At 44.4% G+C, this 25,644-nt stretch overlaps 1 protein-coding gene across 4 annotated transcripts; it reads right to left on the reverse strand.

The window, feature by feature from the left end:
- Positions 1–266: 266 nt before the first annotated feature.
- On the reverse strand, positions 267–24,458 carry KCNJ15 (potassium voltage-gated channel subfamily J member 15). Of its 4 annotated transcripts, XM_027701770.1 has the most exons (3): positions 24,036–24,458; positions 13,151–13,275; positions 267–2,392 (listed from the first exon to the last, which is right to left on the reverse strand). In XM_027701770.1, the coding sequence occupies exon 3, from the start codon at positions 2,374–2,376 to the stop codon at positions 1,246–1,248; it is 1,131 nt and encodes a 376-aa protein (XP_027557571.1). In that variant the 5' UTR covers positions 2,377–2,392; positions 13,151–13,275; positions 24,036–24,458; the 3' UTR covers positions 267–1,245. The 4 variants fall into 4 exon arrangements, with proteins under 4 accessions (XP_027557571.1, XP_027557569.1, XP_027557572.1 ...); XM_027701768.1 differs by lacking the exon at positions 13,151–13,275; XM_027701771.1 differs by lacking the exons at positions 13,151–13,275; positions 24,036–24,458 and adding an exon at positions 6,536–6,828.
- Positions 24,459–25,644: the final 1,186 nt, after the last annotated feature.

Here is a 25,644-nt window from a genome sequence, read left to right on the forward strand (position 1 = left end):
AAGACCCAAACCTTGCGCTAAAAACATCTTTGTCTTGCCAAAGCTTTAGGGGAGAAAAATCTCTAGAACTCAGACAGCTGCCAAAGTTATATGAGCCAGAAATAATTTCAAAGTCCCATTAAAAAGCTGACCCATATATAACAGACTTGCTACACTGACACCTGCAGAGTCCCCAGGCTTTGTGCCACATGCAAATACCTGCACCAAGCACCCTTTCAGCACCTCTGAGGTTCTACACCCTCTCCCCCCGCCACAAAGACATCGGGAACCGCTCGAATTTAATTCCTTTATTAATGGAATGGTTTTAGTTAGACCAAAAAAATGAAATGGATGAAAGGAATGCTTGTCCTTTATGGTTGCCAGAAAAAAAAAAAAAGTAAATATTGTCTACAGACGTTACACAGCTTTCTTTTAACCAGAATTAAATATGGTCCATAGCAAAGCAAGCAATCTGTAGAATTGTATTGTTATGCTGCTGCTACAAACTATTTACACTGGATAAAAAACAGGTGTCTCAAAGCCAGCTGTAACCTTAGTTGATCACTGTCATGATTCTGTGCATCTTGCCCTCATCTCCCTCATTTTTTGCTATTATATATAAATCAGGCATTAGCAAGGTTAAAAAAGTGAGTGATCATAAAACAATCACAAAACAAGCTCTGAGCAGCAGAGACAGGGAGCGAGTTCTCTTCCTCACCACCCAGCACTACTCTGTCACCCTCCTTCAAGATTTAAGGATTTTAACCCCTCCCTGCAGGCTCTTTCCACATCCAATCCTTTTTTTTCTTCCACTCAACTTACTTTCAGTGCCAGGAATCCCCCGGGAGGCAATGCCTGGTACGAGAATATACATTTTAAATAGGTGTACTTTAAAGGAGCAGTGCTGTGTGCCGTCTCTGCGAGTGCATGTTCACAGTAAAACCACGTCAAATAAATATTTGGAGGAATCAGCACAGTGCATCCAGTTTCACTTTCCAAAAGGAAAGTGCTGTGTCTGCTTTTAGTGGTGGCAGAAGGCACAGACTTAACACAAATCCGACTTTGCTAAGTCGTGATGGTGCACAAAGAAATCCTGCCTAATTAAAAAATAATTGATTGACCACTCAACCAAAGGGATTGATTTACTGTGCACCAGAGCTAAAAAAGGACTCCCCTGCTGGTTTCACAGCAGACATACAGCACAGAGTATGGTTTTTTTTTTTTCAGTTTGCAAAAAGGATTAATCAGAATAGTTTGTCCATTCAATCAAACATTGCTCTGCTGTAACAACATTGTTCTCAGTTCCCTCTCCCTCTGATCCTCCTGCCTGTATTTCTCCTCTAGTTTTTGCTTTTCAGAGTCCATGCTGTAAAAAGTAGAATCTGTGCTCCTCCTGATCTTCTCGAACTGGCTGAAATCCGCAACGTACTTTCCATTTGGAGAGAGGGAAACCACAGGCACGAACTCGTAGCCCCAGTGGATCTCCTCGGGGATGTAGGAAGTCCTGCTCTGGCAGACAGCACTGGTGGACTCCACCGTGGCATTCAGGAGCACCACCAGCTCAAAGTCCTTCTCCTTGAGATTCTGAGGTGTCAGGTCTCTCAAGGGGCTGCTCTCATCCAAAATGTGGTAGAAGGTTAAAGGCAAAATGAGAAAGGGACTCTCTGAGGAGGAGTCAACATTGAATTTGACACTGGCTTGGTTCAGCAGGATCCTCTCCCCTTCTTTGGTTTCGTACGTCTGGAGAAGCTTCCCAGACAGCTGACACTGTATCAGAAGGCTCTTCCTCATGTTTGCCACTCTGATCACCAGGCAAAGTTCTCCGTTGTGCTTAGTAATGACGGCACAGTGGCTGAATTTAATGGTCTCTGCCCTCTTTTTAGGTCTCGCGATTTTGGCCAGAAAGGTACCTGTGATGAAGATTTCAATCAGGGTGGTGATGACCAGCTGGGCCACGAGCAAGAAGATGGCGTGGGGACACTCCTCTGTAATGAAACGGAACCCATAGCCAATGGTTGTCTGTGACTCCAGGGAGAAGAGGAAAGCCCCAGTCAGAGAGTCCACGTTCTTGACGCACGGCTCGCTCTTCGGGGGGAACTTGTTCATCTCCAAGTCGCCGTGGAGGAACGCGATGGCGTAGTAGATAACCCCAAAGAGGAACCAGGTCATGACAAAAGTAGCAGCGAACAAGGTGAGTTTGTACCTCCACTTCATGTCTATCACTGTAGTCCACAGGTCCTGGAGGTAGAGCAGGTAAATGCCGTCGACTTTGTCGATGCGCACGTTGCTGTGGCCGCTTTTGGACATCACCCGGGGCTTGTGCGCCTTGAGCATGGCAGAGTCGATGCCTCCGTTCACCAGAGGGACACGGGACATGTTGATCTTCGTGGTTTCCATTCTCACTGCTTCAGTCCTGAGGAGAGAGCACAAGAAGACTGTTACTCAACCAAGCCGAAGCCCGCAGCTGACCCTAAAAACCATTTGATGGAGCGAAGGCACAAACACGATCTAAACACAGCACACGGTGAATAAAAACGGCTGGAATGCAAAGTTAGCATCATACAGTATCTGACATTGCAAATAATTTGATATTCTTTTTTTTTTTTAATCCAGGAAGAAAAAAAAAATCATTCTTTGATTCTGGTGACTGCCAAGTGTGGAGAAGTAAAGGTTTCTGTTTATGACAGCCTGCAAAAGAAATTCGACAGAGCTGAACTTTTACATCAGTCCTTTATTTCTGTAAAAGGCATTAAATAATTTTTTTTTTCTTACGTTTCTCTAGAGAAGAGGCTCTTTTTGATTAGTGAGCAGGTTTTCTTTAATGCCCTGAAGAGAGACATCTGATCAGAGTTAAAGTCGCGTCAAGGCTGGGTTCAGAGAGCAGATCCAGCACCACCTCTGTCTCTTCCTGCGACGGAGGCAGAATGAGCCAGACCAGCTTTCACTGTGAACAATTAACTTCCACAAGTGATTTACTCAATCGGATCTGGCTCTTTGTTACACGAACCTACAACTAACCTAGAGGGAAACAAAGCAGACCTGAGCTACATCAAAGTCGAGCTTTGGAAAAGGAGCATTTACACCTGAATGCGACCCTTTGAAGCCGTTTGCGCTGCACAGCACCGCGACTTTAAGCTAAAAAAAAAAAACATAAAAAGGAGGCAATTCACAAAGTCAGCGTTCTGAAGGTGGGCCCTGACCTGCTCAAACCCAGCAGTCATTGGACCACCCGAGTCCTGAAGTTTGTTTATTGTGCATCAGCCCGGATGGAGCGTTAAGTGTGAGGACACTCCGGGCTGAGCAAAGCCCACAGAGTGAAGCAGAGCGGTGCCTGTGCCAGTTGGATGAGGCAGCTTAACAAGACCCGGCTTGCAGGACCAGACAGCGATTACGTAGAGCAAGGACAGTGCATGTTATAGTCGTTTCCAACAACAAAACTTCCTGCTGACAAAAGCAACAAAGAAAAAAAACATCCCATGCATCCTTTGTGCTTTGGCAGGTCTTACAAAAAGGCATTGTTTTGTTCCATTGTTTTCCTCAAAAAGAGCCTCAAGTAAGTGATTAGTTCTCGTGAGCCACTGAAAAAAAAAAAAAGAAAAAAGGAAAAAAATAATGTCTTCCTTATAGCTACTTAAAAGAATTTTGCAGGAAGTACAAGATATATTTGTGGCACACACATGTGCCAGCCCAGGACATCAGCATAATTGCTCACTGAAGTTACTTTCCTGTTATGTCAATTAAGGAGAATTTTTGTTTGGGACTATATCATCACACTGTTGCAGGTTTTCTGGGAAAGGGTAATTAAACTTAGCTCCCATTAACAACTGTAACTCATTCCAGTTTTGGTTTAATCACCAGCATTTCTCTTCCATAGCTTAGGAACCATTGCCATGTATATATATATATATATATATATATATATAAATAAAAGAAAGGAATGCATCCATGATCCCAGTAGGAGATTCCTTATGTGACAGTCAAACAACACACAGTGCACAGCATGTCCGGATAATAAACAGGAAAAAACCTTCAAGTGATCCGAAAAAGAACAACGGGAGGAAATGGGGGGGGGGGAGGCTGGGATGGGGGTTGGGGTGGGAGGGCAGGGGGTGGGAAGGGCTGTACATGCAACTGCTCTTTAGGCAAACCCTGAGTCAAACACTGCTGCCAGTGTGCAATAAATACGTGCAACCTGTAGTGGGAAACCTGTCAGGGAAATGCTTAAGGAAGAGGCTCCGTTCCCCACACCAAGGCTCACCCTGGATAAGACATGGATGTAAAACATATGGAAAACTTTTGTCCTGAAATAAGTTCACTTCTCCCTCTCAAGCACAGCTCCCCTTAGCCATTAATTCTACCTCGCCAGAACAAGTTTCCCTGCCACAAAGTTCCAGGTCAGGAGATAGCTGGCCTCTCTCATCCAGTGCTGGACACACATCCCCATCCCACCCCCTTGCTCAGCCTACCTGGGCTCCTGCTCCTGGGAGCAACTCCCCAGGGCTGCCAGCTCCTCCTCCACAGGGACGGAGACAGCCAAGGCTCCACCTCCCTCCTCGGGGCTCCTGCTGGTGGGCTCCAGCTGGGGGGGCAGGGACAGGGCTCCAGAGACACTGTTTACTGCACAAGTGGTCGGAATATGTGTTTGGGATGCAGTGGATAGGGTGGGAACAGCAGTTCTACCACTTGGATACTTCCACCATGTGCCAAGCTTGGTAAAACAAGCACCACACTCTTCATTTGCAGCACCAGCTGGGTCCACACGTTGGTGAGAGATCCTCACAAGGGCTCCTCACATCTGGGAGAAGGGTGACACGACCAGATGTCACCTGGAGCAGCCAGAGTGAGGTGGGAATAACCACAGTTATAGAATGGTTTGGGTTGGAAGGGACCTCAAAGATCATCCAGTTCCACTCTGTGCCATGGGCAGGGACACCTTCCACCAGACCAGGTTGCTCCAAGTCCTGTCCAACATTGAACACTTCCAAGGATGGGGCAGACACAACTTCTCTGGGCAACTTGTTCCAGCGTCTCACCCCCCTGACAGTAAAGAACAAGGTTCAACCCAGACAAGGGCTTGGTAAGAGTCTCTCTTGCCCCTCTCTCTCCTCTGCCCTGGAATATGTTGTTCCCTGTCCAGGAGCCCCAAATGGAGAAAATCCTGCCACTGCATCCTGCCACATTCCCACACCTGCTGGAGGACACCCAATACCACAGATATGACACCAAAATGCTGTGGCAGAAGAGTTCCCCCCAGAAGATGGGAGGGAGTGAGGGAGTTGCAGAGCACAGTGTCTTGGCTGCACCAGCACAGAGGGGGACAGCTGCAAAACTCTGCCCTTTCAGGTTTAACCTGAGAAGCTTTGGTGTGCCTGTCACACTCCAGGCTGTGTTTCAATTCACAAGTCACAATTTCTCCCTGTCCCTCTCCGCTGTCCCTGTGTGTGATGTTGATCTCCACGTGTGAGGTCAGCGTGGTGGAGCATTTTGGAGTCTAATATAGATGAAAGAGGCTGGATCAGAGCTCCCCCATCATCTTCTGCCTCCTCCCTTCACTTGGATTTCTCTATGTGACAAAGTTACTGAGCTTTACAGAGATTTCCTGAAATGGATCCCAGCCAATTCCTGGTGCTTTTTTTGGTCAATGGGTATTTTTTTTTTTACGTTGATTTGCTTCCTTTTTTTTTTTTTTTTCTCCCTCACATCACTTTTTCCTGTGTGATGCTGAATTCCTCTAGTGCTCTTTTCCTCCCTGGGGAAATTCTTCTTGGTTTCCTTTCCCTGCAGAAATGTTTCCCTTCCCTGCCCCACTGATATGGGAAGAGAGAAGGATCTGTCACAGTGGCAGTGCTGCCCCTGCTCCCCTCCCTTACCACTGGCAGGGGGAGAAACTCTTATGAAACCATCCATGAAAAAAAAAGAAAAAGGGCTTCAGAGGAGGATTTTCCCCTGCCCCCAGTTCCCCCCTGCTTCCTGAGTGAAGTGACCAGTCCTATATCCCACAATAAATGATTCATGGGTGTCTCTATGTGTAAAAAAAACATGTTACAACACCTGCATTGCTATTTCCCATCTTATATTTTATAGAGGGACCTTAGACTCTTTGCCCTGACAGCCAAGCCCAGCACCTCTGCCAAAACACTTCGGTTTGTTTGGTTTATAGTCACTCTAAATCATAAAGCATGTCTAGCACAGTAAGTTAATATAAGCAAACAAGCCTGAATAATAATATCACATCCATTTTTAAATTAAAAGAACACCTACTGTCTGTTCCCTAGCTGATTTTACACTGATAAATTCTTTTTTTGTTACTGTAAATCAAAGTGTAGCTGCAAATAAAAGTGAGTTGAAGTACAGTCAAGGAAACATACTTCAAGAGGGAAGAAAATAAAATCATCTCAGACTTGTTTAGCATTCTAATGTCCTATGAATTACCTCCTTTCCTCACCAGCCCTTTGGAACAGCCAGAGGTGACTCCTCAGCAGAGCAGGTGCTCGTAAGGGAGTTCAGTGCAGACAAAGTCAACAAAACATAGAGCTACATACCAAACCATGAATACCTTGATATTAAGGTAATTCCAGCAGCCAGGGATCTAAGAAGCACATTAACACTGCTTCCAGAGACCACATTATCAAGGAGTCAGAGCCAGCTTGCATACATGCAAAAATGTTCCTCCTGCACGAAGCCAGATTTGCTTGTGCAAGACCTCTTTTGGCAGCCACCACTGACTGAAAGGGTTCAGGAGCATGACTTGCTCGAATGGCCTCTGCTGTTTGCTTTTTTTCCCAATCAGATCTGCTTTGCCACTGGAGCAAATCCTCAGGCATGCTTCACTGCCACTCTGAGACGGGGGTGCAACTTGAACTGTTTTTTCAACCAGCAAAAACCATTAGCAAGAAAAAAAAAAAGGAAAAAAAAAAGAGAGAGCAGGGGTGAGGAAAGAAAACATGGAAAAGAACTGCATAATCTTCAGATCTTTCCTAGGTCTGCCGTGGTTCAGTAGGTTACAAAAGTCCCTCCTGAATTCTCAGTGCTCTGCCTAGCATGAACATCCTCCTCCCCCTGGGCTGAGCACCAGGTTATGCTGTACAACTGTCAACAGGCAAAATCCTGCTCCCTGGCTGAGTTGTGGAATACAAAGGGAGCAGGGGCAGAGGGAGCGAAGCACAGGCTGCAAAAGGATGCTTTGCCAGGGCAACAACTCTTTGCAGAGCAGTGTTAAAGGAAGTGAAAACCCAAATCCATCTCTGTCCCTCCTGATATCTGGGCATGGAAGAATAATTAAAGTTGGAGAAGTCTTGTGGTGTACAAATATCCCTTTCTCAGGGATGTTTGTACAGGAATCTTGTTGTTCCCAAGGGTAGGGTGTAAAGCTTTGCAGTAACTATTCATTTACACAGATGAGCCTTGGAAGCTACACTGATGTGAAGAAACAGGAAAACAACCAAGAGGGTAGAGAGAAGGCAAAAGATGACTCAAAGCTGATGGAGTAGTTCCCAGTGATTTCCCAGATCTCTGGATCAGGCCTCCAAGTGGAGAAAAAGCACATCCTGCAAGTGTCTGAGCAGCTGACACACCACAAGTCAGCATCCACCCTTCCAAAAACCTGCCCTCCAGCATCCACCCTGAGCTCTGTGGATGAACAGGGGACTTGGCCATGCACAGCCTTCAGTCAAGGAACCTTCAAGGACACCAAAGGCTTCTTTCAGGAAGAAGTAAATAAACTCTTCACTTTCTGAAACTCTCCTTTTTGTGTTCAGTAGTATGGTTTACACAATACTGTTGGGAAAAAAAAAAATAAAAAAAATAGGTTGCCCAGAAACCTGCCCTGCTTTTTTATTTTAACAAATGGCTTTTCTTCAGCAGGGCAGGCAACATAAAATCCTTCTGAATGTCTCCCTTGCTGGTGTTTTGTTGCTTCAAACTCTTTTCAAACACCTTGGGAGCACAGTTAAGCATTTCAAACCTGCCCGTGCTGTGATGCTCTTCCCACCCTCTTACCCTTTCCTCATTCCTGCTGTGCAAACCATACCTGGCTCTTTCTACCTGGGCAAGTCTAAACAGACTCCTGAAATCCTGTCCTCTCCGTTTCTGGGAAATTGGATGCCAGAACTGCTCTGCAAGGCTGAAAGGGACATTTATTTTTGCATAAAGCTTAGCAAGCTCATACCCTGCACTTCCACTTTCAGTTACATCTTTGGCCTGTTGTGGGAACATTAAACATCTCAGCAACACCTCAGAGAAGGAACTGAGCTAAGGGAGGATGGCAGTGATGTCTTTTCCCCATATAAAGCCAGGACTAGACCTTCAGAGAGCTTAAAGCCTAATGTTGTCCTGTTCTGCAGTCACTGCCACAATTTCTTCACTCTCCCCCCCCATGGGGGGGATTTCAGTAGCTAAATCCTGTCCTTCCTTCTCCCTGAGGTATTTCTCTTTTCCACAACAGTATCTCTCATTATCCTGTTTTCCCCCATTTTGCTTTGCATCCCGTTCCTCTCCTCTTTCCCATCCTCTGTGAATCCAAAGGTCCAAACTAGTTGTGCTGGCACCACCACCAGACAAGTGTGTAGTTGTGGCAGCAGAGCTGTTTCTCACAAGATTATTGGTTTATGTTCAACAAATATCTCACTGTAGGTTCACAGCACCTATTCCTGACCTCTCCATTATATCATAAAACTGTAGAACCACAGAATGATTTGTGCTGGAAGGGAACTTAAAACACCATCTACTTCCAACCCCTCTGCCTCGGGCAGGGAGGACTCTTATTTTCAATGTTTCAAATTTTACAAACCTTCACCCCTTTGGGCTGAAGTTTTCCTTGAGGCTGATCACAGGTGAAGACACTTTAATGTGTCAGTCAAAGCAAAACAGCCATTTCCAAAATCAAAGCCAAGAAAAAATGCCTGGAGATGTTTCTGCCTCAGTGCTCAGACAGTTTTGGTGTCTTTTTCTTCAGGAACACATCAGCATATTTTGGTGCAGAGACTGAAGGTCTCACTCTCCATGAGCACCCCAACACCCCATTCACAGAGTAATGTCAATGCTTTCCTGCTTTCTGGCCTTATAAATCCTCATCCATGCAGTGATGAAGCTTCATTAGGAAGTGCAAGGTCTCTCTCCCCATCTTTCCAGTTCCTTATTGGTGAACTCCCCTGCAAGGGTGGAAATTTGGGAACAAAGCCTCAGACTCAGGGAGGAGCCTCACCTCCACCTCCTCCAATGATCAGATTTGGGAACACGAGTGGCAGCAGCCACATGGATCAGGGAGCCTTGCTGTGCAGGAGGGAGGAGAAGAAGATCTGGGGAATATATTGGGAGAAGGCAAGCCAAGGAATGCCTCATTTTTGGCTCTCCTTACTTGGCCATGAGATAAACCAATCCCTTTGGTGTTGTGCAGGGTGCTCTGTGACAAGCCCAAACACGGAGCTCTTGGGCATCCAGCAGAATGAGGGGCAGAAAGGAAGGCACCTGTACACATTCCAGCACGGAACACGAGCTGGGCAGGGATTTTCTGCAGAATACTTTTTCACTTAGTCAACTAAGGCCTACCTAAGTCCTGCCTAAGTACTTAATTCCTTTTTTGGGAGCAGGCCCTTTGCCAGCCAGCTACTCTAATTCCTGTGGGAGTGTGTTTTCACACAGCTCCTACTGCCTTCCCCATCCCAGAGCCCGGACAGGCCACCTCTCCAGAGCACAACTCCAACCAGAGAGGCTGCACTGCTGCTCCTGTCTCTGATTTCAGGGCTGGGGCTCAAGAGGGTTGAGGTTTTTTGCCTCAAAAGCCATATTTTTACCTCACTTTATGGCTCTTTATGTGCTGCCTGGTATAAGTCACCTGTCTATAATCTGCCTGCACCAGCTCATGTGCCAAGAGTTTCGTGTTTCTGTACCCAAGAGAGGGACAACTGTGTTTCCTTCTGGTGTTTTAGTCACATGGTGGTGGCTTCACGAGGTACCAGCATGGAGAATAAGGAGTCTGAAGGCATTTACTGCTCAGGTTGTTGAGTCTCACAAAGTTCATAGGGAGGGGAATCCCCTCCCAGGTCACCAGAGAACAAACCTGTGACTGGGAATGCCCAAGGAACACCTCAAAATAGCTTCCCGGTACCTGAAAGGTGGTTGGAGAGGGACTTTTCACATGGAGTGACAGGAAAAGGGGGAATGCCCTTAAGCTGAGGGATAGAAGTTTAAGTCTAAATATTGGGAAGGAATTCTTCCCTGTGAGGGAGGGGAGGCCCTGGCACAGGTTGCCCAGAGAAGCTGTGGCTGCCCCTGGATCCCTGGAAGTGTCCAAGGACAGGTTGAGTGGAGCTCTGAGTATCCTGGTCTAGAGGAAAGTTGGGGGGTTGGAACTGGATGATTGTTAAGGTCCCTTCCAACCCAAACAATTCCATTATTCCATGATAATCTTGCTGGGACTGTCAGCCCCTGCTCACTGGAAGTTGGCTGTGTCCTTGCTTTCCCTTATTTCACAGCAGCTAAATGACAGCATCTTGTTTTTAACCTTCCCAGAACTCACCCATCACTTCATAATCTGTCAGACACCTACTCTGCCACTGAATAATAGTAATAATAATAATAATAACAATAATAATAATAAAGTTAAACTCAGAGCCACTGATTTGCCAACCTCCAGCTGGTTTGAAATCTGCTGCTTTTGCTTCAGACCTGCAGAAGGGTTAGTGGGACAGAAAACTTCCCTGGTCTCTTTTCTTGTTTGTTTGCCTTTTTTTTTCCCTCCAAAATTCATTTCTCGGTCTAACAAAAATCTGGTTTTGCTTAAAAACAAGCAAGCAAACAAACCCCAAACTAGACACTTCCTCTAGATTTTTAATTTAAATTGTCAGCAGGTGGCTGGAAATGAATAGCAGTGCCTAGTCATGGTTATGCAAGAGGCAGGGAGAAAAGTTAGCACTTCGCTGCAGTTCACAAAATCTGGCTAAAACAGCTGCAACTTGTCTTCCCCGGGGCTACTTCTTCTCCCTCTTTCTCAGCTCCCACAGCTGGGAGATGAAAGATATTTATCAGGCAGCAGTGGGATATTCCAGACCATTCAGAGTGGTTTGTGCTTCTATTTTCTTGGGCGACAAATCCCCTGAAGCCTCAAACCCCACATCAGATATCAGGTCCCAGCACCAGCCTTGTCTCAGGGGCATCACCTCCTGCTTTTGTGCCAACCCTGGGGTATAAATACATTTAATTATCCTTTTTAATTACCCTTTGTGATGTCAATTCATTGCCCTGCATCCCAGTCAAGTTGGGGTTTGTTCTTAAATTAGTCATGGCACACCAGGGCTCTCAGAGCTCGGGGTAGGTGTGGCTGGGGGGTGAGGCTCCCTCAGGGGTGTCAGGCTCCTGCTGGGGCACAATTTTGGATGTGTTCCCTCCGTATTTCTCATAAATCACAGCTCTCCTTTAGCCCAGACTCACGAAGAACGGCTTTAGTCCCCCACAAATATCCCTCTGTGTGTGCATATTCACAAACACTGCAGAGAGAAACGTGCTCCTGATTTTCCATTCCTGTGCAGCCACACCTCAAAGCTGAAATATCAGGCTACAAAAAGAAGCTTCCACCAAAAAGAAAAAAAAAATTAAATTCCTAGGCCTTTTAAATATCTAAAAACCTCAATAGTATTGAAAGTAATGGTAGGGTTGCAAAAGGCCAGGAAGGGCCTTTCCCTGTCAAGGGAAAAAATAATTTTCTTTGAAGGTCTGAATATTGGTAACCTTTTGTTCATCTATTCCTAATGTAGAAAGAATCAAACCTAAAACAGCACACCCTGACCCAGCAGAAGATGGATGTTGTTACAGTAGTAAAGCTTTTCCTCTGAGAGTTTCTGGGTCTCTCTTACCTGTGTGGTGCAGCTGATTTGTGCTTCACGCAGGAAGAGTAATGATAAATACAGAGCTAAATGCTAAATAAGCCAAATTTTTGTCTTCTCTGCACTGCCAGGACACAGCAGTGAGTTTGGACTGGTGATCTTTGCAATCCTGCAAAGCACATTTCCAAGGGAGAAGGATGGGTTTGTCGTGGCTTCATCTCAAAACTTGTTACAAGCTGATTTTCTCAGGAAGTTATTTGGTTATGAAGAATTGCCCTGCCTGTGTGAACAAGTTCATACTGTGCAAAATGTTTGCAAAAAGCAACCCTTCTTCCACACTAGCAAGAGGAAAAATCCACTTCCCTCACCCAAATCTGAATTATTTTTAAAGTGAATGTCTTTCTCTCTTAGGCAAAGGACAGGTGATGCTGCTGCACAGCAGGGACATATGCAGATAACTTAATTATCTTTTATAATTAATGACTTTACTGTGAATTAGAGAGTGGGCCCAGTATGCTCTTTGAGGGACACAACAGCTTCAAAAATGTCCATTCCTACTGTTTTCTCTGCACTACAAATTGCATGAAGCACCACTTCCCTTGATTGTCCAGGTCTGATAAACAGAGATCAAACTTAACTTCATCTCAAAAAAATGTCTGGGAGCTCCTTAACAAAAACAGAGCGTTGAAACTTTTAAATGCTGGAAAGAAAATTCAAGAGCGCCCAATAAAATCAGGGCATGTGGTGTTTCACAGGCAAATATTTATGTGCCCTTACACAGCCTGTCCCCATCCTCTTCTCCATCCCTGGCCCTGCTCCTGTCCCATCCAAGCACTGCCTCCTCACCAGCCTCATGGACAGAGGCCACAGCTCCAGGAAGGACAGAAATGGTCATGGGGGGTCCTAAAACCCACTAAATCCTGGAGTAATATATAAACCAGGGCCTTCCACCTGCCTCTTCGAGGTGATCAGGGATGAACTAAAGCTACCAATGGCACTTTCCCATTGGTGTAGGGTTGCTTATCCTCAGTGCTGCCTAAGAGTTTTATTTCAGGGCACTTTTTTCCTTTTTTTTGTTTTTTTTTCTTTTGTTCCTGACCAATCCATGGATGTGGTTAATTTAAGGTTTAAAAGGCTTTTTCTCACACATACACACACACCCCCACCCATATATGTTTTCCACTGAAGTCTGTGCTTTTTCCTAGACCCACCCAAATTCCAGGACATGGCTCACTTGTGTGCCAAGCTTTCAGGCTCTCCTTGCAACGAATGGAAAAATGCCCTTTTTTTTCCCTCTTCTGCACATTTTAGGGGGAGAACCCCCAGGAGCAGGAGGAGGAATTTGGTTATACCTGTTATTTCAGAGCAGGAACAGGAAAGAATCCCAGAGTTGTCCATGGGAACTCTCTGTTCCTGAGGTCCACGGGGTCCAAGCCCCAGTGCTTTGCTTGGGACTCTGAGCTTCAGCTGTGGAGCACTAAGGAGATTTAAAAATTAATAATTAAAAAGTAAAAACTTCCGGTTGGTAGAATTCCATTCTTTTTATGGGAACTACTTAGCACTCCTGAGTACATTGGCATTTTAGGAGAGGAATGGAAGAAAATCAAAGATTAATGGGGAGAATCATAGGGGAGTTTTAAGTGGAAATTACAGTTTTCAGCTGTGTCACTCCCTGCTCCCTTTAACGGGGTATTTTAGGCTACCAGCAGCTTCATAGAATCACAGAATGGTTTGGGTTGGAAGGGACCTTAAAGATCATCCAGTTCCACCCCCTTGCCGTGGGCAGGGACACCTTCCACTGGACCAGGTTGCTCCAAGCTCTGTCCAACCTGGCCTTGGACTGTGTGAGAGGTGGTGGACAAGAACAAAGGGCTCCTCTTGTTCCCCAGAGCAGCCTGGCAGAGGGAAGGCTGCAGGAATTCCACCTTCCCTCCCCACGGGGTTGCTGTGTGGCTCATGGGGTGGCAGGAGGCCTCAGGACATGAGGAAAGAGCCATCAAAACGCTGTTCCCTCCTGTTCTGGCACCTCCAGGGTGACCCCCAGGGCTGTAACAACACAAAAATTCCATCCAAACCCTTTTCCTTGCCCTTGCCTCTGTGGGGATTCTCTGATGTCTTGCTCAGGCCGGTCCCCCTTGATTTCCTCTTCTCAGTGAGGGAATTAACAAATCCTCTCTGACTTCCAGAGCTCCCCAGTTTCATGGAGCTTGTTGGAACATAATTTCTGAAGCCTCTGTTCACCTGCCAAGCTAAGCTGAAATTAGCCCATGGATTTAGAGCCCTGGGCTGGTTTGTATCCCTTCACTCTTAGGTGATGGAAATTAAAATGTGCTGGGTTAATTATTTATCCTTTCCATCAGCAAAATGCTCACACTGTACAGAAGCTTGTTGTCACTCTCACACATGCGCAAAAATCGGAAGAATAATATATATATTTTTAAGAAGAAGCTGTTTCCTGAGTTTCTTGATTGGGAGGTCAAACAGCCCAGGACTGTGTGTCTTCCAGATAAACTCCTAAGGAATCAGAGGGAAAAGAATGTTTGTTTTCCTCATTGCTCTCCCAAATTGCTTGATCCCTGCCAATTTCCATGACACAGACCCCTCAGTCTGCTGCAGAGACTGTGGCTTCTGAAAGGGAGGAAATAGCAAGAATGTACTGGTGCACATCGATATTTTTGGAATTTTCTGGCCAAACCAGAAATATCAAAACAAACAAAACAAAAGCAGAAAAAAAAAAAAAAGCTTCAACTTTTTCTTTCTGGCAAAATTAAAAAAAAAAAAAGCAAACAACAAGGGTAATTCTGGCTGTTAGTTCAAACCAAAACCAAACCTTTCATTTTGCTTTGATGTTTGCAGAGATATATGTGTGGGTCTAATTTAAATCAGGTGAGGAACAAGACGTGCCTCGAAGCGACCGAACGTGACATTTCTCTTCCACAAAGTCAACACGGAAATTTTTTTTACCTTTCAAGTTTGTTTTCAAGGCTTTTTCAGTCTGAGCTGCCCTACCGAATTCTCATGGATTCATTAGATCTTCCATCCAAACCTGCATTTTCAGTCCATAAAGCTTTTTGGATGAACGATCTGAGCCTTCTGGAGCTGCAGGGGCCACGCGAGTTTCCTGGTTCGGTGACAAGTGACACTTGGAGAACAGAGCCTGTCCTGGTTGTTGGGATTTGGGGACACAACTGTGCAATTCTCTCATCATTTCTCTTTGTCTTACAGTTTCTTGGGAACCTCCATAAAAACAGAGGTGATGGGCCCCAACAAGAGAAAATCTCACGCTGTTTTTCAAAGTTGCTGCGTTTCCTTATGCTCAGAGGGGGCTGTTTTGCCTGTTTATTTACACACACCTTATCTTTATGGCTGTTCCTTTATGATCCCATGTCATCCCTGCAATCTTGTGCAGTTGGGAGCTTGGGAAGGTCTAGCTTTGATCACTGGGGTGATTAGACTGAATAGAACATTGTTCCTGTTCTGCTGAGGAGGTTTTTCCGACGACTTCCAGAAAACACCGCGAATTTATTTTTAAGATTCTACAACATTCAGCAACTTCTTCCTCATCTTTTTTTTTTTTTTTTTTGGTAAGTTTTACAGATGCCATGAATTTCATGAGTCACTTTGATGTTTTCCAAGCAGCCTGATTTATGGGAATAAAAAGTACCACCGTTCCCCAATTACTTTCTGTAATAAGGCTCGATCCATCAATGGAAATACAGCCTGGCTGAGGAGTCCAAGGCACAAAGAATAACTGGGCTATGAGGAAATCAAGTACATTGCCAACAGGAGATCATTCTTTCAGTGGAAAAAATATCAAACTTTTTGATCTCTAACCCTCTGTATTTTTCCTGTAATATTTAATTTAATCAAGCCCCCATTTTCATTGAAAACCACCCTTGATGGGAAACGTGTAACTAGCAGACCTTTCCATGTTATTTTAGTGCTGTTTATGTTCTATTTTAGTGCTGTTGAAAGGAATTGGTATTTTGTAGGTAGTTGCTAAAGATAAGTGGTTGCAAAAAGTAGCTGAGCAGGACCCTGACTATCTCAAATTGCAGCAGCACATTTCAGATGGGGTTAAGATAGTGACATTTCTGAAAGTCCAGAGACTGTCACTCCACCAGTCAGGTGGCACCTTAAAGACAAAGTAGAAAACTCCTTCATTCCCCGTTCTGGTGACTCGTTGTCAAGCCCAGCCTTTCCCAAAGGAAAAGCACTTCCTTTCTAAAAAGCACTTCCCCTTGCTGCATGACTTGTCTGTAGGCAACTTGCCGCCACAGCATCTCCAAAATCTGCCTTTTCTTCAAGTCCAGAGCTTCAATTTATTAATTAACCATTTCCCAGTGCACCTCCTGCTCAGAGTCCTTCTCATCTGTTCCATGGACAAATCCCTCAGACTTCCAGGGTAAAAATCTTCTTTCCTGTCCGCTTTTTCGACCATTTTATTTTCCCCTTTGTTAATTCAAACACCTCTTTCATTCCTTTAGACCCCTGAAGCTCACAGCCCTGGCCCCCCACAGCTCTGCTTTCTTCTGCTCTTTGTTGGGGTCTCATTCCTCTTTCTCAACAAATCAGTCCCTGGTGGTTTTTTGCTCCCTCCCTGCTTTACAATCCTCTTATGCCATTCCACAACACCTTCCTATTAGACACACATGAAATTCCTCCCTTCACCATATCCTGAAAGTACACCTGGTTTGAGACACATCACAACTTCAACAAACATCTCCCCATCCCCGTGTTCATCCAGCAAGTTCCCCCTGTGTGTCCCACCATGCATCACTTGCTGCTAGATCTGAAATAATTTAGAGAAGATTTGAAGTTTTCTCTTTTTTTATTAATCTGCCAAGGCCTCACCACTTTGATTCCTTCCTAATATGTTACCTACTCTCTCGTCAATTTGAAGTCATTCCCGCTTGTCCTGGCACTCCAGGCCCTTGGAAATAATCCTCCTCCATCTTCCTTTTAGGCTCCCTTCAAGGACTGAAGGGACAGTAGACAATTAGGTCACCCCAAAGCTTCTCTCCTCCAGGCTGAACAATCCCAACCCTCCCAGCCTTTCCTCCCAGCAGAGCTGCTCCAGTCCTCTGATCATCTTGGTGCCTCCTCTGGACTCTCTCCAGCAGCTCCATGTCCTTCCCATGCTGGGGATCCCAGGACTGGAGCAGCTCTGCAGGGGGGTCTCACCAGAGAGGAGAAGAGAGGCAGAATCCCCCCCTGCCCTGCTGCCCACGCTGTGGGATGAGCCCAAGTGAGTCCTGTCTAAAAGAAATTTGGAAATATGCTTCCCTTAATTTTTTTCTGGGAATACCGGGCGTCTGAAAACCTCACTCTGAGACAGAAGTTCTGACTTGGCTGCAAAGCTTCTACCAAACAGAGCCATTTCCAGAGGTGCACTGAGAGCCCAGTTGTGGGATTCAGTAGGTTGAAATTCCTCTCTGTTCAGGTTAGTTCCCTAAAAGGTTTCTGCCTACTCTGAGCTAATCTTCCAAGGCAGAGTCAGTGGAGAGAGCTGGACACCTCCACACAGTGAGTCTGCCTCTCCCTCTAATCCCTGGAGGTGCCCATCTGGTGACCTGAGACCAGATGTCAAACTTCTAAACAGCTGAAATCATCTTTTCCTCGCACCTGTATAACCAGACCAGCCCTTTTGAAAGATGCCACACTTATTTATCACATGAAAATCATCTGTTCTGGTGCATGTGGAGGTAACCCCACTATTCCTGGAAGCATGAGGTTAACACATGTAAATTAAATAGAACAGGTGTATATTTTAAGTTGGAATATCCTGGTTTGACTCGTACTGCTGAAGCTTTTCAGGTTAAATCCCATAGAAAATGCTGTGCAAATGGAATCCAATGTAGGATTACACAACTAGATGCACTCCTTCCATCACACATAGAGTTTAGTTACTGTAAAAGAATGCAAATTATACATCACTGAAGGTGATAAACAAGATTTTGTATAAAAACAACCTATCTAGGAATCTAAAATAACATGTGGGGTAAGTCTGCTCTCTTTTACAGGTTCAGATTGCTTGTCTGTGTCATCAACACGGAAACTGTCACCATGTCCCTTCCCAAAATATGGGTTCATCATGACTGAAGGCTTGTGATCATCCATGGTCACAGAATCACCTCTTTTGAATCTGGGGAATGAGGATTTTGGTTGTTCTCCCAGGTTTTTTTGCTGATTTCACTGTTAATTTTGAGCTCAAAGAGAAACATGCTTAAATCAAAGTTTCTACCGAGAAAAAAAGGTTGTTATTGACCTCTGTGACATTGTCAGTCTTTATGTGACATCTTGGGTGGTTAACAACTAAATTTCTTAAGATCACATAAAGCAATCACAAACAAAAGCTTATCCTTGATGATGTGTTAATTATTTATAATAATTATTTATAAGATCTAAAGAAACTCTGCAGCATTTAAAGACATGGTGTCTCCTTTCACATTTTCATTGTTTGCCAACCAAAAATACTTCTGCAAAAGCAGAACCCCCCACCAAGGTGCAGTAGGAGGATAAATCAGTGGGATTGCTCCACTGAAATGAGTCTTTTGGTAATTCTGCACATAAACACTAAGAAATTTTCTTAAAGTAGGAATTTATTTTCCCTATTACTAAGAAACTTTCTTAAAATAGGAATTTATTTTCCCTATTACCTGAGACCTTACAAAGGGGAGGGAGATTTACCACCAATAAATATTATTTTGGGTCATGCTCAAGTGACAGCTTTGGACATTTTACTCTGACAAGAGAAGAAATCAATGCTAAATTTTATACATCTTTGTTCCAAAAATATATATTTAAGGTTAATGTTTTACATATTTTGGGTTTTTTTTTCGTTGTTGCTGTTGTGGTGATGTTTTGGTCTTGTTGTTTTTTTTAAATTTTATTTGGCTTCGATTTTTTGGGTTTTGAGAGGAGTTTTTGGTTGTTTTGGAGGTTTGGGGGGCATTTGTTTTGTTTTGTTTTGTTTTGGGGTTTGGTTTTGTGGGTAGTCAGCTGAGGTTTTTTTAAACTGCAACTACAGAGCAGAGTAGGAATGAACTTCAAGGACCAGGAATTCCTCAAAACTTGGGCTGAAGCACCAGTAATGTTGTTACCCATCCTGAGGACAGGGAGTGAGGGTTGTGACCTTAAGTAATTCAGCATAATTAGCTCAAGAAGACCAAAGGTACAAGGAAAAAAATCTATTATTAAGATTTCTAGCAGTATGACAGAGCTTTAGACTAAAACTAACTGAAGCACAGGCATGATTCTATGGGTTTTTCTTGTTGAATTCTGTTCTCACAGGTGAAAACAAACAGACCACGACCTGGAGCTTGTGATGTGCTGCTGAAGAGCCACATCTGGCCTCCACATCTCCCCCAGCACCGTGGAAGGGCCACAGTGTGAACAAGAACCAGACCTGAACCCTTCTGTCTGTCCATTATACACAGATTAAAACAGCCCTGTTGGCTCTCCCACACCTGCCCTTGTGGCGTTCAGTCACCTCTGGTCCCATGGAAGCATTTTTGCACCGCAGGCCATTCCAGTCTGACCCTTTTGTGCCTTGACAGGAGCTTTCAGCCCCTTTTCAGCACATTCCACAGCAGGTAATGGACATTCAGCACCCCTGGGCTGACGTTCACCGCGTTAATTCATAACTCATGAACAGAGTCCCTCGTAACAAATGACTTTTTGCCTAATCTTAAGCAAAAAGGAGGTTTGATTCAGAAGCAGTAAGCTGGGAACAGTCAAGGGACAAAATACCACGTGCCACAGAGGCCACCAAGCCTGCCAGTAAACCAAATTCAACATGGGCATAAAATAAAATGTCACCTTAAAGAGTTTTGGCTCTTTTCATTCTATTTTCATGAGAACATTTTGTCTTTTGCATAAGAAAATCAGAACTGCAAGTGCTTTGTATCACTCAAACACCTCCCTCCATATCCTGATGTACCTTTGAGTGAATGAAGCACATCCTTGCTCTGAAAACCCCAGAAAACACATTTTTTCTTGTTTTCCCTCCATCCTTTTATCCATTCCTGCAGCACAGGGCTGTGGTTTGGCTGTTTATGGCGGAGAGAGGGGACTGTTGATAGGTTTGGTGTCGAAGTGTTTGAGGAAGGAAACTTTCAGGAAACATTATTTCTGGATAAGGCAGCAGGAAACTGAGGCCTGTTTGCTTGGGTGAGAGGCTGGAAGGGGTTCAGAAAAGGACAGCTGGAGTGGAAGTTTCCAGGAGTAAGGACAGGTAGCCTGGAGCAGGATTATTGCTGAGCAGAAAGCAAGGGAGCACTTTGAGGGAACTTCAGAGTCAAGGTCAGAAAGTCTCAGGAGCATTTTTCTGGTTGATATTTTCCTTGGAAGATATTGTGTGAAATTAAAATAATTTAAGCAGGAAGAACTTATTTACTTGCCAAAATGTTATTTTATTTTTATTCTACTTATTCTGGCTATTTTATTTTATTTTATTTATTTATATCAATTTTATTATATATTTTTGTCAGACTGTGTAATTCCAGTGAGAAAAAGGGGAAATTTTGATCCTAATGTATTTTACCCTTTTCTCTTCATGAGTTCATGCTGACAATATACCTTTTAAGCCATATAAATCAGCGCACTGTTATGTATATTGCTTCACTACAGATTATGGGAATATATTACACAGATAAACATTTTTATCATATAGTCTCAATGCAAAAGTGTTAATTGTAGATAAGGAAAAGTGCATAACGTAAAACCAGAGAGGTGTCCTGCAAACTGTGACCTAACCTACAGTGAAACACCTCAGTCAAAGCAATGGAGATTAAACTAATCTAATCTGGGCATGCTACTGTTCCAGTCAAAATTTATTTGACTCTTTTGAGTTACAAAGAGAAGGTGGCTCTCTAAGCACAGACAAATCCAGCTGACAAATCCCCCACAAGGAAAGCAAACCAGAAAGGAGTCAAGTGTGGTTTCGAAAGGTACCAAACAGAAGCCTCAGGCTTCCCCTCCACCTTAAACACCAGCTAAAATGCACGTGCCCCCAAGGTCAAATTTGAACCGAGTGGGAGAAGGAATTTCTTAATCATGAAGGCCGCAGAAGGCAGGAGTGTCCAGCTCTGGGCCCCTCAGTTCAGGAAGGACATGGAGGGGCTGGAGCAGGTCCAGAGGAGAGCAACGAGGCTGGGGAAGGGACTGGAGCACAAGTGCTGTGAGGAGAGGCTGAGGGAGCTGGGGCTGTTCAGCCTGGAGAAGAGGAGGCTCAGGGGAGACCTCCTCACTCTCTGCAACTCCCTGACAGGAGGGGGGAGCCAGGGGGGGGTTGGTCTCTTCTCCCAGGCAACTCTCAGCAAGACAAGAGGTCATGGTCTTAAGCTGTGCCAGGGGAGGTTTAGGTTGCATATTAGGAAGAATTTCTTTCCAGAGAGGGTGCTCAGCCATTGGAATGGGCTGCCCAGGGAAGTGGTGGATTCTCCATCCCTGGAGGTTTTTAAGGTGAGACTGGATGTGGCATCAGTGCCATGGTCTGGGAACCACGGCGAGGTTGGATCAAAGGTTGGACTTGATGATCTCAGAGGTCTTTTCCAACCTGGCTGATTCTATGATTTTATGATTCTATGATTCATACCTCACCGGACCCAGAGCAGGGAGGGAATGGGCTTGGAACAGACCAGAAACGATCAGGTGCTCACCACCAACACCTGGGAGGTCAGCCGGGTCTCCTCAGCAAGGATTCTCCAGCCTTGGTGTCTCAAAGCTTGCAAGGCTCCCCCAGAGGAAGGAAAACATCTCCAAGGGTGTTCTGCAGCCAGAGAGAATCTGCACAACGTGATGGTACCTCCCTGAGACACCTGCTGGGTCCAACCCATGTCCCAGCAGTTCACTCTCAGCCTTTCCCCAGGGGCAGGGGAAGGTTTGCAAAAGGCTCTGCTGGAAGAGGAAATTTGCCAAACACCCCAACGGGTGTAAATACCTGCAGATGTGTTATCCAAAAAAAATGTCCCTCCCCTCTTTATGTCCAAGCAATATTTTTCCAGTGAAGGATGATGATACCTGGAGCATTCAGGTCGTTGTTTGCTCCCTTCCTGCCTGACCACGACCTCGGATTCCTGTGAGCCTCAGAGTGTGCCAGTCACACAAAGACAATCTCATGCTTAGGATGCTCTGGTTGGTTCTGTATCCAGTGGTTTTGGCTGTTCTCCATGAGCATTTCACACCACTCAGGATAGATAGGTATGGAATGAACGAGCGTTTCAATTCGTGCACAGCCAATACAGAAATCAGGGAGCTACTTTTTCCAGCAGTGCCCTGTTTACTCCAGGACCATGCACATGATTTTTATCAAGCTATTTGCCATATTAACACCAAGCTATTTGCCATATTAACACCAAGCTATTTGCCATATGAAAAACACACTGAGGGCTAAAATGATCCTTGAGTCTGTAGTAACTCATTCAAGTCATTCATGAAAGCTCTCTCATCCCAAGGGGTGAAGGACAGCTCAGCAGGAAGATATCTTTCAAATATTCCCATTTAGGGAATCCATTTGCACTGACAAGGTTGATTTTAACTGTTTGATACCTCAACCAATAATTTTTACTGATTTTCATACCCATTATTGCCTATAAGGTAAAAACCTTTCCCTCCATTAAAACAAACAAACAAATAAACCAAAAAGACATCACCCCAAAATCTGCTTTGTTTTTCCTGGAAGCAAAGTAAAGCAAAATTTGTTTCAAAACGTTCTGAAGTTCAGCCTGCAAAGCATTTACACTCCTGTTTTTCTTGGTCCCTCACAGCTTTGGTCTCTACCTGTTCCCAAAGAATACAGCCTGTCTCTAGGAACTCTGTGTCTCAGGAAACAGGGGAAGAGGCAGGAATAATATTCCAGACTTCTTTAATGAAACCTGGACAAATAAAAAAATTCAGCTGCCATCAGGGCTGATGGCTTGTTTGCTTCTTTGCATGGGGGAGCCAGGGTAAAAAAGAACTGTTTGTTTTCATTTGAAATTCTATAAAAAGTAACAGGGCTGAATTATTGTATGTATGTTGGAAGACTGAAGCCCAAGTCATCTGCTGCTGTTTTTGTCTCCAGGCCATGCCTCATTTGCTGGGATGGAATTCTTGGGGAAGTTTTTGGTCTGGTCTACACTCTGCTTTTGAAAAGCAATGCCAGTTTGTACTGTACAACCAGCACTATGCTACATTCCAGCCTTGCTTCCTCCCTCCCATAAGTTGGTTATTAGAGAGTGCAGAGAGCGTAGTGACATTTTACAAGCAAGGAAATAAAGAAGACATTTCTTTAGCAGCAAATTGCCTCCTTTCCCCTTCAATTAAAAATCAAATAAAATATATCACAGGTAACTATATCACAGGAAAACACAGACTTGGCAGACAGGTACACAGTGATCAGAAAGACCCCAAAATACCTCTAAATGCAATATGGCCAAAGGCAAGTCAGGGATCAAGGTCAGTTAAAAAGTAATGTAGATACTCCTGGTTCACAAAGGAAAGCCAACTTTGTTCTTTTTTACAACCAGCACGCCATGGATGAAAAAAAGAACTTATCTGTAAATATCATTACAGCAGGATCCCAAAATATAAATAAAAAGGGAGACAAAAACAAGCTGCACTGAAGGAGAAGAGGATTTGCACCTCAGGTTTAGATTTTGATTAACGAGGAAAAGCCAAACCTGCCGTAAACAAGTGGTGTGAAGACACAGGCAGAAGTTCTCCAACCCAGACATGTTCACATTCTTTATACCTGCCACAGAAAACTTACATTCTCTTTTTTCATACAGACAGGTAACAGGGGCAGGACAAAGTCTTAGGCAAGTTTTCCCACTACGCCAATGAAAACCGGTTTCTGAACTCGAAAAAGAGCAAGAGCTGCCTGAAAATTATGCTTCTAACACCCCATAAATCACCGTGGGCTCCTACAAGGAAAAATTTCTGGCAGGAAAACAGTTACAAAGAGGTATAAACATATAAATATATGTAAAAATACCAGCCACAAACCTCCCATTCAGTAACTTGCATCAGTGGAAAGACCAAACAGCTTTTGCTTTGTCGCTCAACTGCTTGTACCCCAAAATTCACTACAAGGCACAATCTTATAAACATTTTTGCTTTTACACACAGTTTTTAAATCCTTAAACCACTAAAATGAAAGAAAAACAGGGAAAGCACCTACTCCTTAGCTTCCAGTTCCTCACAGCTTCCAAAGCACTGCTAAGCATTTATGCATTTTTGACAAATACCTCTTACCTGTAAAAGAGCAATGTTCAGATTCCTTACTAGATGTTATCGTCATGTCAAGTCAAACAGTCCTTTTTTATAAGAGGTTGGATGGTTTTTTTCAATAATGCATGTGCGCAGGTTTAAAAAAAAAAAAAAAAGAGAGCCAAAAAACAACAGAAATCAAACCCCTCAGAGAGTCTCCCTTCCCTCGCTGTCAGTCAAAAAACAAGTTGCAATAAGCCTGAGTTGGAATTACCTGAATAAAGAAACTGGAGAGAGGGAGGGAGGAGAGGGAGGGAGGGAGAAAGAGAGGGGAAAAAAAAATAAAAGAGTCTGAGAGGAGACTCAGTGATGTCAGCAGAGAGTGTTAAGGAAATCCACAGCTGAGCCCAGCAAACTTTATAACTACACAGCACTCGACACCCAGTTACGTGGTGAGCAAATACCTGCCCAAGAGGAACTGAGTTACTTCTAAAGAAGTCAGTTAATCTTTGAAGAAACTTCAGCCAGGCTGATCAAAGTCCCCTAAAGGCCTTATTTCCTAAATAAATAAGGCTATGAGTGGTTGCATAACGCTAAGGAAAGAGGAAGAGGGATGAAAAGTCAACATTATTGATCACCCCTTTCCTGTCGGTGAAAGGGAGCCTGAAACTCATCTGAGATAAATTCATGTTATGGTTGTGACACACTGAGCTGCAGCAGCTGAAAGCCCTGACCACCAGAGTTTAGCCACAACACTCTTTCCCTTTGATGACTTGTCCTGGGTTTGCTCCAGTGCCTTTTTGCTGTTGTTTCCTCGTTGCAGAAAGCACAGGCAGTGCTGATTTGAGCAGGGGAAATCAGGTGCTTTGAAAACAGGGAGGAAGAGTGTGGATGTAAAGCCTGTGCTGTTGGTACCATGCTGGGATTTGATGGGATTCCCAGAACTGGATGCAAACAGCAGCAGTGAAAGGGAAGTCACTGTCACACCAGAGAAGTTAATGTAATAACCCTTAGATATCATTCTTCTGTGTCCCTATTCCCAGGGATGCTGCTCCCAAGAATTATACATCTCAATACACCTGTAGCTCAGCATCACCTGCAGGGACATCTCACAGCCCAACTGATGCCAGCTTAACTTCCTTCCCTTTTCCTTGGGGGAAACAACCACGGGGTGAATGTTTTGCCACCAAAACTCTGCCTGCCTCAAATTCCCAGAGAGAACCTCAGCAAAAGCAAAATCCCTGGTAAACAGGGGATTTAAATGCCATTAACAGATATTAATAATGGCATGATGTGCAACCATAAGAAACTAGAGGCTGGAATTCTGCTGTCAAGTGGTGGAGTATGTAGGAATTCAGGCAGTGCCAGTAGGCAGCAGCTGTTTTACATTTAAAAGGGCAACAGTTTAGATGTGATTATTTTTTTTCACTTTGCCAGAGACTGAAGAATTTCACACGACTTGGATTGTCCCCCAAATCCATGAACCTGTTGCACTCATATATCTTTCTCTATATTTACTATGAGGGAGATGGCAACAGCTATATATAAATATATGTGTATATTTATATATAAAAATGCTTGTGAAAGTCTTTTTCTGCTTTCAGATGAGCTCTTCTGTTTGCAGACCCCTCTGCAATGTCATGGGATAAAGCAC

Source organism: Neopelma chrysocephalum, unplaced genomic scaffold (genome assembly GCF_003984885.1).
Source record: "Neopelma chrysocephalum unplaced genomic scaffold, ASM398488v2 Primary Assembly neopelma1_166, whole genome shotgun sequence".
NCBI classification, from domain to species: Eukaryota; Metazoa; Chordata; class Aves; order Passeriformes; family Pipridae; genus Neopelma; species Neopelma chrysocephalum.

Bases quoted from the DNA above. Each gene is read 5' to 3' on its own strand.
- KCNJ15 (XM_027701772.1), bottom strand. From the start codon at position 2,819: ATGTCTCTCTTCAGGGCATTAAAGAAAACCTGCTCACTAATCAAAAAG. The intron at 2,393-2,751 runs GTAAGAAAAAAA...CTCTCTCCTCAG, and splicing joins AGCCTCTTCTCTAGAGAAAC to GACTGAAGCAGTGAGAATGG.